The sequence below is a fragment of the Pleurodeles waltl genome, chromosome 4_1 (genome assembly GCF_031143425.1).
Source record: "Pleurodeles waltl isolate 20211129_DDA chromosome 4_1, aPleWal1.hap1.20221129, whole genome shotgun sequence".
NCBI lineage: Eukaryota > Metazoa > Chordata > Amphibia > Caudata > Salamandridae > Pleurodeles > Pleurodeles waltl.
Window position 1 is genome coordinate 610,687,417 of NC_090442.1, and position 14,480 is coordinate 610,701,896.

Consider the following 14,480-nt stretch of genomic DNA (forward strand, 5'->3'; position numbering starts at 1 on the left):
TGCTCTTAAGTTAGGTATCCAAAATCTGTTAGATTTCCCATCTTAGACCTGATTTGTTCCATGACACCTCAATGTCAAAAAAGGAGCAGCAAAACAAATCTCTTCAATTAATATCTCATCTGTTAAACATATGAATTTAGTTTATTATCGTAAATCATAACAAAAGGTTCTGTACTGTTCAATCATTTTAAAGAATTAGGCAAGGCACAGCAAAATGCAACTCATCACACATGTCTGAAAAGTATTTTATTATAAAAAAATACAGTAGAGCTTGTCAGTTATAACTGCTACATATACATTAAAGAAACTGTAATATATAGTAGGTTTAACTAGGCCTAGGATCATAAATTGCACACTGCTCATTTGCACCTTCTTCAAATTGCCCAGTTTCATCACTGTGTAATTCTGTGCAAAAACTGCCTGGCAATGGACTTCTGTCAATTCATAATTTCAGCAGATCTTTTATATTTCTGTGTAATTCACAAAAGTTGACAGCATTTCTAAAATATCCTTCTACTTTTCTGAAATAGCAGGTCTTGTTTTTTTTAAAATATTCCATCTGAAATATGGTTAACATTAGAAACCTGGGGCTTATTTTTTTCAGTTGCAGAAAACCTTCAATGAATTTGCTTACATGTTCCTTCAGCGTGAATTCTGCTCAGAATACAACATGGACCTCCATTTTGCAAATTTATGACTTAAACATGATGTGCTAAAGTATATATAACAGTAATAGATTGATTTATTGAATTAATCTCTGCCACTGGGCTGAGATCAATTCAGAGTCAGCATTGCCTTCCTTTGTTGCTTTGCACACCATGCCACCTCAGTTTGGACCCAGCCATATGCAGATCAGTCTTGACCCTGCTCCAATGGGAACAGTCCAGCCCGAACTGTCAGGCAAGCTCCTCCTTGAACTAGAACACAAGCAAACTAGGACCGGTTTTGCCTTAGTTAGGGCTCATCAGCCAGGAATAGCTTGGCTCCATTTGGTAGGTTTTTTAACATGATATGGACATTCCACCCGGGCCTAGGTTTAACCACTGTAACTAGAAAGGCTTACAATGCCATGATTATTAACATTACCACTAAACACCAGAAACATTTTTCAGCTCCATGTTTATCACAGGACTTCTTGACAGAGTAAGCTGTGGGGCCGTATTTAAGACTCACATGCAACCATGTAGTTGCAACTGTGAGCATAGAAAATACACAGAGAACATAGCTACATACAAGTTACAGCCTAAACTTTCTATATTGCTTCTAAGGCAGTTGTACGTATATATTCTGTAGGAGGATATCACAGTAGGACAATAGTTTCACCAATTTAATGTTTTAAACCATCATTTTTTTTAGCTAAACATGAAACATGAAAAAGGAAGTTATTTTTCTTGATTAGTAAATGGATAAACGGTACTACATAGGTCATTCTGGTATTATAATTTCTTTGATTGACCCATTATGTACCATAAATGCAGAATTTGGGATCATCTTTTTTTCTAGCTCTAAATCTATCTAAAACTAACAAAACAAATGTCAGGGTGTAAAGTTTACAGAAGAGAGACACAGCTAGAGTAAAAAAGAAACTAACTATCTTCTAAGATTGTCTTTTAAATGCGCTATATTTTCTTACATTCATATGCATAATCATATAGAGAGCTACTTATGGTCATAAGGAAGTATTAGAGCACTGGACAAAACACAAAGAACAGAAACACCAGTGAACATGTACAAGTAAGCATTTAACATTTTGTGTACCTCAATCGGTTATAGCATACGGCTACTTCGCTTCAGAACAGGTTAGTAAAGTGGTAGACAAATGAGCAAGAACTGAGAGGGGATTGGGGTTATAGGGCAATATATACACGTCAAAGGCTGAGTCAGCATGGATGGCTTCTTGGGTTTGTGCACTATCAAGGCTGTCCTATCGCAGTGTGGTTGAGATTAAATAACCACCAATGTGGAAATGTGTGCATTTTCTTGAGAAACCCTAACCGGTGTCAATTCTGAACTAATAAACTAATAGCCAATCCCAGTGATTTAAACCAATCTACTTCTCTTTCAGTAGTCAGGGGGTCCTTTGCCAGTTGGTAGTTTGTGTCTGTTATCTATCAGGAAAAGTATGATTAGTCTTCTTTTGAGTAAAAGGTTATGTTATGTCTCTGGTGTCAGTAGATTCAAAGTGTGTTTGATGCCACTACCAATATACCTTTATATTTAGTTAAATGAAGCCATTACATTCTGACTACAGGGATTTTGTCTTTTATAACCTCTAATGTTCTCACTTTGCTTTATCTTCTATAGTTTTCACCGTTGTTTTTTTAATACTTTACCTACTTTACTCTGTTGGTTGTTCAGCCAAATTTCATACACGGAAATGCTGCTTATGAGCAAAGACGTTCAAGTTATCTATGCAACAAAACCATAACACATCTGTACACAAGGTCTGAACATTCTAAAACAACAAACCATCTATGCATGTATTGTGAACATTCTAGACCACAAAGCATCCATCTACCAAGAACATTCTAAACCACAAACCATCTATGTATGTAGCATGAACATTTTAAACCATAAAGCATCTATCCATGAAGTATGAGCATTCTAAACCACAACTCAATTGTAAATGAAGTAAGGTCATTCTAAACCACAAACCATCTATGTACGGGGTATTAACATTCTAAACTTTATGAAATGGACTGGGCCATTTGTGTAAGGACAAAAAATGAAGTGGAAAATCTGAAAAGCAATTAGCAGACTGCAATAAAACTTCAAATGATTCTGGTAAAACACGCATCATGTAATCATCTGTAGTGAAAATGAAAAGGCACTGTTAAGGACTATCGGAAGCTGAACTCACAGAATCTTGCGACTACAATCTTAATAAATTGATTAACTGTATTCACTACTTTTATCACATTGCAAAGCTCGTGTTTGGCCAGTTTTTAGGTCTCCGCTAGACAGTGCATGTGCTGCCTCGAAGAGACGTGTTCTGTTTAATCTGTGGGCTTAGGCCCACCCACAGGATACCCATTTGCTCGCTGAATCATCTGTCTCCTATTCTTTGTCACCATCTGTCTTGGCATGCATGGTCATACCTCTTGTTGTGTTTAGCTGTCCTCCCAGTGCACGGACCAGGTACTTGTAAACCTCCACTGCTCCCTTTTTAAGGTCCATTTTAGGAACTTCTTTTTTCAGCACTCTAGACAGTGCTCATGCTTTTACTAGTTCCGTCTCGTCCCATCTGCACTCACCCAACTCCGAAAACACCCATTGCGCTCTGCTCTGTTGCACAAGGATGTGTTTGCATTAGTTAATGCAGCCCGTCTGTTTTGCTTATCTATGACCATTCCGTCGCAGCCTCGAACACTGCGAGGCATTCACCTTGCCGCTGGCATTTCAGCTAGTTTACAGGATGGACTTATACACTAGCTTTCGAATTCTACTCTTTGCGCTTTCTTCCTCGGCTGCCATGATAACCGCGCTGGGTTTTGTTTAAACATTTAAAACAGCCAATGGGAATTGTTTGCCTAAATGTATTAAAAGTATTAGCCTCTTCCTCGCTCCGCATGCTCTGCACAGCGCTGTACAAAAGTACACTTCCAGATATTTGCTAGGGTTCACAGCTGCCAAGTGCCTTTGCTTAGCTACTGTTGGACCCACACTGTGAGGTTTACTGGTTTCAGGTTTCATAACGCTGTGCAGAAATCTGCCCATCCGTTCAAGACAGGATATGCACAAGCGCCCTCCAACACACCTGAATATTCGTTTTAAAGCACTGCTGAACATCAGTGTACCAGGGTGTATACTTTTAAAAGCATAACACTAGTTTATCAATGGTTTGTTCTCAGCTAGAAGGGAAATTACTAAAGGAGTCGAACCCACTATGCCTCCTACTCCCCAAAACAGCATTGACCAGGCCTCCAAGAAGCTACAGTGGGACTCGGGGCTTCGTTGCTCCTACAACCCGTTTCGTCCCCTTCCCCTCTGCTTGTGGCTTTAAAAACAAAACGCTGCAACACTGTCAGCGCTGTCCACATCATAGCGCTTATGTTTTTCCTTTAGCACTAAGAGACACCATCAACGTTAAGGAGTGCCTCACTCCTAAACAATGTTTCCCCTGTGTCTGTCGACCCTCCTCCCAAGAGCGTGTCAGTGTTCGGGATTCTCCTCAATGGATGCACGTTTGCTAAACTGCAGTGTGGAAAAGATGCTTTCCTACTATACCCTTTATGTGTATTTTTTGTTTGGCCTTTCTCTTGCTGAAATTTCAGATGCATCCAACACGGCACCTATCTATATTTTTATACCACCTCTAATGGTACTTCTGTTGTTAGGTGATGTAGAAGTCTAATGTTTCTGTTGCAGAGTTAAATAGGGCTTCATTAAGTGACATAATGCTGGAGTCTGATCACAGCAGTTGTCAGCTGCGAGCGTTCTATCTCTGCCATCCTGCATAAATGCCTTACAATTGGCTTTTATGAATGCTGATTATGAAGGTGAGGAAATAGCAGTATTAAGTATAAGTACAAAACTCTGACTGTAAATCTAACCACAAGGCCGTATTTCTGATCTAAGATTAGCACGAGCAACTGGAATTGACTACCATGACCCTCCCCATTCCTCCCCCAGCATCCCCCATCCCCATACCAAACATGCAGAGGATTTAGGAATGTGGGTCAGCTTTATGCCCTGTGTGCGAGCCATCAGGCAATCCTTAAGGCCTAACTCTCTGACACTTCCTCACCAGTGCCCGCCACTCTACTGACCCGAAAGGTACATGATCCTTTTGGTAAGTATTGGTACTTACCAGATACTCCATCACACAGTATTTTACATCGACAGGCAACCCGGAGCAAACTCCGTCTGCCACTAATACTTAAACAGAAAAAAATAACTGCTTGAATAAAGATGACAAGTGCAAGCTTAAGGAAATTGATCCAAATCATACTTTGTTCTGTTGCGATTCAGCACTATTTATAATTTGGGGATACTTTAAATGACAAAAGTAAAGGTAGCTTTGCATGAAGGGATTCAAAACCACGCATCAAAAAGATTGGAGCCCAAATTCAGCACCTTAGACCACTTGTTTTCTTTTACTCCCATCAGGTTCCCTGTGGAGGAAGAGTGCATGTACTCTTTACACACTAGGTGTGGGAGATACAGGTCATATAAATAGCACAAGCGTGCCGTTCTTTCTCACAATTTACAGCACCGTTCTGAAAGAAGACACGAACACCAGCCATTGTATGGCGCCATAATGTTAATGTGTTAAAGAATTAACAAGAGCTGCAATGATACTGATGCAAAGAAACAACCACATTTCTTCCCAGGAAAGCATATATACACACACACATAACGAGACACAACGGCAGAGGCCAGGTGCTTCTTTCAGACTCCAGACACCGCGGTCTGCCTCGGTATGCCAAGTATTCTTGTGCTCAAAGTTCGGCCCTTCCTGTGGGTCACATAGAATTACACCACCCTCTGCAATGCCCCAACTATAATATATTGTTACACCCCCCTAGCATCATATTTTAGGTCCAGACAGGCTTTATGTAGAAGAAAGTCTTACTTATACACTTAAATTGTGTGTTTTTGGCTAAAATACATTAACATTGAGAGTCACTGGATCTTGCATCGCCAAGACCGATTGGCTTTGCCAATGCTTGTTCTTAAGTATGATCGGCAGCATCTATTGGATTTTTTGGGATAAATCCTCTGTCTTCACTGTTTAAAAAAAGTGTAACTGCTGAGAGTAGCATTCGTTAAAAAGAACTAACGATAATGCTATTATATTATGGAATAGAGCACAATAAGGCTCCTAATGATTTAATGTTCCTTGCAGAAAATTCAGAAAATTAGATGGCTGAAGATGGGAACCTTGAAGCGAATAAAAACTCGAGATACTGGAGCCGAAATGCACAATGGTGTTACCTCCATTACATAAAATCTTGTTTAGTTAAAAGTGATCCGGAAGTACTGTGGCCAGTCACAGCAATGGAACACCGTAACGCGCCAGACGTCCCACATCAGTAGATATCATTCAAGCTTTAAAACTACGTGGAGAGTGACAGAGCTTTTATCTTAGCCTAAAAGGCAAAGCAGTCGATGCTTTTGTAACAAGAGCATGAATGTCTGCTTCACACGCTGAAAGGATGTGGGGGGTGCTGAAAACCTGTACAACTGTAAATAAATAGTTATAGGATTATCCTTCTGCTGGAGTTTGCCAACAAGTGGCAACATGGTGCGTGAGCTTGCAGTACGATATGTAACACTTCCAGCACATTATCCAACCTTCCTTCCACTGACAGAGGAGGCAAAGGAAGGATCGCATATCTATATCCCTGAAGGGTATCCCTAGCAAGGCAGGCACGGTACGTCATCGTGTTGTATGACAGCTTAGAGACAAGAGCCACCCTATCACATTGTCATAGAACGAGGGGAAGGGAGCAGAAGCATCATTTGCTATTTGCAGCACATATTTGCTGTTAAAACCATGCCTTGCAGATCAATCTCTTCTGCCATTCCAAAAACGAACAGTTGTGTGATTAACTATGAATGGGGACGCACAAGTATGTATCGTCTGACCAGTTTGCTACAGAAAACATAGAAGTAGTAGAGGGAGAAAATATTTTTGTTAGCAGCATTAGAGTAGAACACATCCGACAACTATGGCCTGGGAGACAAATGAAATAGCAAAGCCTTTGGTTACAACCCCAACGCTGCTGAGATTCGTAGCCTTTAGATGACAAACCCCTAACTCTTTAGCACTCACGGACGTGCGCCATCCCCTTTCGAGGAGTCGGTAAGAAACAGAGAGCCAACCCCTATGCCATGACGGCAGGGCTATTATAATATTAGGGCCAACAGGAACTACTGCTGTTTCCCAAATTCCTGCACTGTAACTCTGGTGCCTATATTTTGACTGTTTAACTGAAATAATATGTTAACACCAGAAGGATTATAATCCACCTCTTGTGCTTTTTTTCAGTTTTGAAGTTTGTGTCACTTCATTTCTATTGAAGCGATCAGCGGTCAAAGGTCATGTAAAGTCGCATTCGGTAATTCAATCAAGTGTTCAAAGAGGTGTATGGCTACTTCTATCGCCTTTGTGATTTTAATGTATTTCTGTCAGTGAAGAATTATGCTCCACAATGGCATATATATTATCTCTCCACTAACTTCACATAGATCTGAATATCAGCTCTTCTAGGGCTATCTTTTTTGCCAGCAAAGATGGTGAAGAACAAGAATAAAACATTCAACCTTTATCCACAAAGAAACAAACATTGCCAAAGCCTTACCTCAACTTATCTTTCTGTGAAATAATGTTTGTCTAATTTGTGTTTTCTGCATTTGATTACAGGAGATTGTCTAAAACTACCTGTCCCCCCTCTGGAATACATCAATCGCAACATGCTTCAACAGGATGTGAAGGACACAGAAATGTGCATGTAATGGGAATACTCTCTGGTTTTTAATGATACCTTCCCATTATGGTCGACTGGACAGAAACACGTTGGATTGTTATCTGTGATATGCATCATAGCAACAGCAGATTGGGGGAAACAGATTTCACATAGGACGATCAAATACCAGAAATCATTGAGTAGCAAAGGAAGCAGAACACGTAAAGCAGCTTGGAGGTTCTTAGATACATGTGGCAGATACTTCTTTGGGCATAGTCTTCTTGTAGAGATCTTACCGTTCTGGTACGCGTGGTTTTGCTTTACCAACCATAAATCAATGGATGCAACTGCCCGAATTTAAACTAGAAAGCAAGATAGGACAAGCTACCAGGCTTGACATGGACTAAGTCTGAAACCTGATCATATTATCTGCCTTAACCATAGATTTATGTGAATATTCATGCAACTATAAGTGGTCAGCATAATTTAGGCACGAGCCCCATAATTATACAGTGATGACCATTCTGTGGACTTAATTGTTGCTTTTAACTTTTATCCTATGACTGTTATTTAAAAATGAAGGTTCCATTTGGTCTGATATTGATTCCACTATCCTACTACAGGCATTTGAGGATTTTTAGCCTCAAAAGAAGATGTCTTTCCATAGCTGTAGGAAAGTAATTTGTAATAATGCATTCCCACCACACAATGTATGGAACAGCAAAGATTCGGGTGCACACACTGAGACAAAACATCTGAACTTACGCAACTACATGTGTGCTGTAGTTCATACTCTTCGAGTTTAGAGAAGCGAAAATGTTGGAATTCTGAGCTCTAACTGCTGTGTTGGAAATAATCATTGTTTTAACATATAGGATTTAGTTTCTGAAATTCACTAAATTGCTAACAATATCAGTAAGTATGCTGAGGCACAACAAATTAATGTAACAGGCCTACGAACACACAGCCTGATCAATTGGAAAAATCTGGAATAAACTCAGGTTTCCAGGCTCTAAAGGTGAACAACTTATTTACTGGGTAGTGACACTTTGCTCAGCTTTTGCATGCTTCATGAATCAATACACTGGGAAAGTCAAAGTGCTTTCAACCATAGTTGTTTGAGGTTTTGACGAAAATATAGTTTATCTCACTAACGAAAAATACTGTTTTGCACATATATCCTGTTGTCATTATTCTGCAAATCTGATAATATGTAAAATGACAAATATCCCCATTATCCCATCTTTGTCATGTTCAAAAGGCACACCTACTGTGTTTCTACAAACTGGAATCTTTTTAACAAAAAATTACATACGTCGATGATGGGAGTGTGGCATGGTTGTCAGAATAAAGGTCTGTCACGGTCCATCTCATACATATGGAATTTTCCCTAAAACGGAAAATACTGGTGACAGTGGTTGCACAGATATATATTAATCTTTTTCTTGGTATAGGGAATACCCGGTTTAAAACTACCTGCTGCCATACTTGCTTTCCATAATTTACGTGATATGGAGTTGTCATCCCATTCAATACAATGCTCACTGCCTGCGTTCGTGTATTCCCTGTAGAGTGTTCCAGACTGGATGCTGGAATATCACTAACCAGGCAGGGTCTGAGTTAACCTGTCCAGAGGCACCTTTGTGTAATCATACTTTGTCACAATGCATTGATTTCACCCTTGTGCTCGGGTTCTGCTACTTTTCATCAAGTGGCACAGGACGTGGCATCTATATATCATGAGAATGTACCTTCTATCAGGCCCTAGAATGCCGCATTAGACTGGTGCCATAAAGGGCGCATCTGAGAACACAGAGCTGATAGAGTCTGTGTCTGGTTTCATCCTGTTGGGTTTCAGGATGCTTTCTGCGATGAGGTGGTCATTGGGAAAGAGTCTCACTTTGCCGTTCTGCCCATGCATTGGCTCCTTCACTGGGTCCAGGAAGACCACCCTCTTGCCGGTGCTGGATTTTCTCTCTGCTGGGGCCTCATGCGGTGGAGTGGCACTGAGGATGGAGGAGTGGGCACTGCTCGGGCCTTGCTTCTTTGGCTGTCTTCTGCTCCTACACCTGCAGCGACATGGGGTCAAGTAGAGATAGAGCAGCACCAGGATGATGCTGACCACACAGGCAGCCAGAGTTGTGAAGGCAGTGTTGAATGCTTCCTGAGCGTGGGAGCGCCCCATTGTGAAATTACTCACTGTGATGCGAATGTCTATGGTCTCATTCAGCAGTTTACGCCTGTTCATGGCAATGCAGGAGTAAACTCCTGAGTTTTCATACTGAGCCTCTTTGATCTCCAGACTGCCATTGTAAAAGACCTGGAAATTGGACATCCTGGATTCTGGATCCAGCAATCTACTGTCCGGACTTACCCAGATGAAGTGTGTGCTAGTGTCGATGATTTTACTGTCACAATGCACTACTAGCCGTGTTCCTACTTGTGCCTCATAAACAAACCCAAATGCATGGAATGAGCTATTGATTGTGCTGTCTGAGCAGTTCATAAAGGTGTCCTGAATCAAAGGCAGTTTTGTAGAGATTTTACTGTCAGGCTGCAGGAAACAGGTGTACTCATTCTTGAAATCCACCACAGGGCTGAAGTGCCTGTGGTACCAAAAGTTGAGCATGGAGTTGAAGGAACACTCACAGGCAAAGGGGTTCCCGTGCAGGTAGATCCCACTGAGCTGCCAGGCTGGAGCTATACTTATTTGTTGGACTGGCACCATGTGCAGCTGGTTGTATGACATGTCTAATAACGTAAGCTCTGGAAGTTTCATCCTCCCGGTGTACAACTCAATTGGAAAGTGTGCAATAGAGTTGCGACTTAAATACAACTTTTGCAGTTTGTGCAATCCTCCAAAGGCACCCGAGTCGATGTGTGTGATCTGATTGTTGTAAAGCAGGAGTATCTCCAGCGCTTTCAGCTCTTGGAAAACTGGATTGCTCAGTATCCTCAGGTGGTTTGAGGACAGGTCGAGGTACTTCAAGTTGGGAGTTGATGAAAAACTCCCAGTGGAAATGCTGCTGACTGTGTTATGGTTGAGCACCAGAGTGTTCAATTTATCAAACAGGACCGGGACCCAGTCTGGGTCCAGGAAACCGATTTTGTTGTAACTTAAATCCAACTTTTTTATGAACTTAAAAAGGGATCGAGGTACCATAGACAGGTTTTTATTGGTGCAGCTCACAATGTCACTGGCACAGATGCAGGTGGAGGGGCACACCCCGGGTGCTCCCCCACAGATGCCGAAGGCAAAAAGTAACAGGCACCCAACGCGTTGGCACCTCACCTTGAAGATCCCCAGTAGAGTAGTAAAGGTCTGGCAGCTCAAAGACATTATGGCGTGTCTTCTGGACACTTCTCTTCACTGTTTGCCAGGGGATCTTCATGTGCTGTTTTCACTAGCCAGTAGCACATAGAAAAGAGTTGGCATCACCACCACACGTGCTTGCCTCGTTCTATTGGGTCTCCAAGGTACAAGAATGATCTGAAAAATAAAAGCAGGGTGAGATTAGGAAAGAGAAACTGATACTCTAACTTTTCCCAGTTGGGATGGAGACTCTCTTTTACCAAATACAGCGAGTAATTCTAGATTTTTCTCCGTTTCACGTTACATACAATACACCTCACTCCAGTCCAGGGCCTGACCAATATAAAATCACCATCATTTTTCTGTTGTGAAAATTCGCTTTTGTGTGTTCTTGCTTGTTTGCTTGTGTAGAACGTTTACCATACCCAAACACAATTTACAAGTGCAAATCAGAGAGGTGCTAAGACAGAGTCAAACATGGGAATACTGACGTAAATCTGCATGCCTGGTTCAAAAATCATTTTGCACAGATAAAAAACAGGCTCACCCATCACACCATATGGATAACTTCCACCTTTTTAAACTAAATAATGTGGAAATCTGAGACAGTTCAAGCTGTAACTAGCCATTAACCATGGATCGCGCAGTTTTAAGAGCTAGTGTGAACAGTCGCACCCAAAACTAGATAGGTTGAATATATACATATAGGTATTTGTACCGTGTAAACCTAGCTGAAGAGCAACAAAAGCACTGAGTAAGAGCGGGAACCATAAGCACCTTTTCAGGATCATTCGTGTTGAATGTATATATATATATATTTTTTTTTTTGATCCCTTAACAACACTCAACACCTACAACTAATACATTCAGGGACTATGACTTATTTGCACCGCATTTTAATTGTTAAAATGCTGGCGGGTAGCAGCTGTATGAATTTAGGCACATTCATTTGTATGCGCGTGTATTTTCACGTGGATGTAAAAACGTTAGTGTGTATGCACGTAGTGGTTGCATGGTAACTCAACATACTGTATTTAAATACTAAGTACACACGTTTTACATTAAAGCACGTTTATTGAATCTGTGTGCCGTTGCCTGTGTCTACCGTGCACGGACACAGTGTAGTTACGTAACACAAAATAATGGGTCTCCCTGAAGAATGAGATGAGAGGCCCCTGAGCCTCCCATATCAGATGGGTATTCATTGGCCTCGGGCTGAATGGGGGGCTCCCGGAAGAGTTGGGGGACTGAAGAATCGCCACATGCGCCTCGGGGTCTCCAAGGGGCTGTGTGTGCGCCATTTTAATTCATAAGTTAATAGGAGTAAACAACTAGTAAGCAAGTAAATAGTAACTACATGTACACAAGTGCAACAGTGTGTGGGTAGTACAACTGCACAGGTTACCTGGGTATTCGAGAGGGAAGCTGTCTTCTATCCCATGGCAATAGAAAGAGGGCGCCAGGGGGCTCCCCCCTTTGGCTGTCCGGTTCCCGGTGCTGCTCTCCTGGTTTTCCTCAGACACACAGCAGGGGCAGCGAGGCAGTCCCGGTGGAGCCCATAAGTGAGTTGGAAATTCAGACAGCCTCCTTAGCCTTCTCAGGTTGTTTCTCAGTCTTAGCCTCTCCACGCGAAACCCTCTGCCTGTCAGCCTTCCATCTCTCTCATCCTCCTCCACACGGATCCCTCCGTGCTTTGATCTTTGCCCGCCCTCCCTTCTGGCCCTCCAGTGATTGTCTCAGTTTGTGCACAGGTCTTTCATCCTCCTGCAACTAGGGCTCCTAGCCTCTCCCCTAGTGTCTCACTCTCCACGGGTCTCTTGATCACTGCACGTCCGTCAGCCTCCTGCGCATGGGCTCTTTCGTATATGCACACGTCCCTGCAGAGTTTTCTGTTTTGCATGGGACCCTCAATCCATCATCCGTCACTAGACGCTCCACTCAGTCTAAGAATGTGCCCCTCAGCGTCTGTACACGGGTCCCTCGGTTTTCACTGCACGGTTCCTCTGCACCTTCTGTGTTGCATCTCAGTATACACTGCGCTGGTGCCCCGTCTTCTCTGCAGGGTACCTAATACTCTTCGGCACCAGCCCCTCAGTCCCTGGATCCGTGCCTCAGCCTCTTTTCACAGGTCACTCAGCTTCTTAGGTATAGGTCCTTCGGTGTCTTCCGCACTGGCCCCCCGGTTTTCTCAGCACAGTCAGTCAGTCTCTTCTACGTGGGTACCTAGCGTACTCTGCATGGATCTCGTAATTTTCTATGCAGGTACCTCTCAGACTTCTCTGCACAGAATCCCAATATGCTTTGCACGGGTTCCCAAGCCTCCCTGGCACGCGTGCTCGCCGAGCCTGTTCAAGGTTCGCCTGTGTGGTGAGAGCATCCGCGGAACGGGTTAAACGGCTTCCCTGGCTCCCCGCGGCAGCACCCAGCCTGCTGCTCTAGCTGAGGATGGGCGGGGAGAGGAGGCGGCGCGCACCAATCAGGCGTTAGTCCCCAGGATGGTCCAGCCGGACCCGCGCAGGCTGAGGCAGGCGCCGCGCTGTAGACGGACGAGCCTCTATCAGGCTCCTCGCTTGATGATGGCTGCCCTCCCATTTCGAGGCTCCACAGGAGGGGGAGGGGCTGGTCTCTCGCAGGCTCAGACAGGCTTCTTCACTGTCCACTCTCCGTAGGGGAGCAAGGCTAGCCCAGACTAGGTCTCCGGCAGATAGCTCTCAGAACAGGCTTCACACCAGAAAGGTTCAGTTCAGTGTCTCATCTACTGGGCAGGGAGGGCAACAGTTTCCTCTGCATGTAGGTGTCCTCTTCTGAAGGCCGCGCGGGGTCAGACAGGCATCTCACCAAAGAAAGCCAGTCGATATGTCCGATGGGTGAAGGGAGCGCTTAAGCAGGTCTCTACTGGCGCTTCTCGGGCACCAAGGGACCATTTTCAATAAACAATATAACTGCTGATGGCTTCCCGATCCTTAGACTACACAAAGGAAGGTGCTTCTCATGGTGGCCTTCCATTGCGTGTTCGCAATTCTTGGGCCACGGGTCGCAGGGAAGGACATTGTGGGGGAGAGGACTGGGGGATCACGAATAGATGCCCTCGGCCTATATGAAACGGCCACAGGCCTCTAAGTCAGGCTTTACCTCCGCTTTAGGATGGCCGTCCTTGTTTTCTGAAAGTTTTTTGCCCCGACAGACGCAACCTTACCTTACGCTACCACCCGTCTTGTCGACCCCGCGCCCCTGCCAGCCGTTGTGTACAGCCTCAGTCACTGACAGCCCCTTCGAACGAGGTTCTTCTTGAACGCAGAATAGACGAGCAGGATGGACATGGCCTATGTATCCCGAGGCGGTGGGTTAGGAGGGGGCAGAAGAGTATTGCATGGCGTGGCTTTCTCTGTTCCCTCCGCACCGAGCAGTGTTTTATTTACCGACTGCTTGTGGCGCGCATTTCAGTTCACCCATGAATACACAGGCCGCGCAGTGCAGCAAGAAAAGAAACACTAGTTTAAAATGGGCGGAATACGAAAAGTACGACCCACATCACAGCTCCCCCTTACTACACCCTTTCCAGCTCGCATTCACATCTACACACTCACTCCAAATGCATGTTTTGCGTAAACGCGAACGCATTCACTATTTTTTCACTTGAGACATGACCAAATATTAAATGTAAGGACAACAGAAAGCGGAGAAGAATGTACAGGAAGGATATAATACTCTCGAATTTTACCTCTCTCTTTTCCCTTCGCGTGACGCTATTGGCA

At 43.5% G+C, this 14,480-nt stretch overlaps 1 protein-coding gene across 1 annotated transcript; it reads right to left on the reverse strand.

Moving 5' to 3' along the window:
- Positions 1-229: 229 nt before the first annotated feature.
- AMIGO2 (adhesion molecule with Ig like domain 2) lies at positions 230-13,172 on the reverse strand. Its single transcript, XM_069229047.1, has 2 exons — positions 12,131-13,172; positions 230-10,902 (listed from the first exon to the last, which is right to left on the reverse strand). Exon 2 carries the CDS (start codon positions 10,750-10,752, stop codon positions 9,190-9,192), a length of 1,563 nt encoding a protein of 520 aa, XP_069085148.1. The 5' UTR covers positions 10,753-10,902; positions 12,131-13,172; the 3' UTR covers positions 230-9,189.
- Positions 13,173-14,480: the final 1,308 nt, after the last annotated feature.

Excerpts from the sequence above, each read along its gene's own strand:
- AMIGO2 (XM_069229047.1), bottom strand. The coding sequence starts at position 10,752 with ATGTCTTTGAGCTGCCAGACCTTTACTACTCTACTGGGGATCTTCAAG.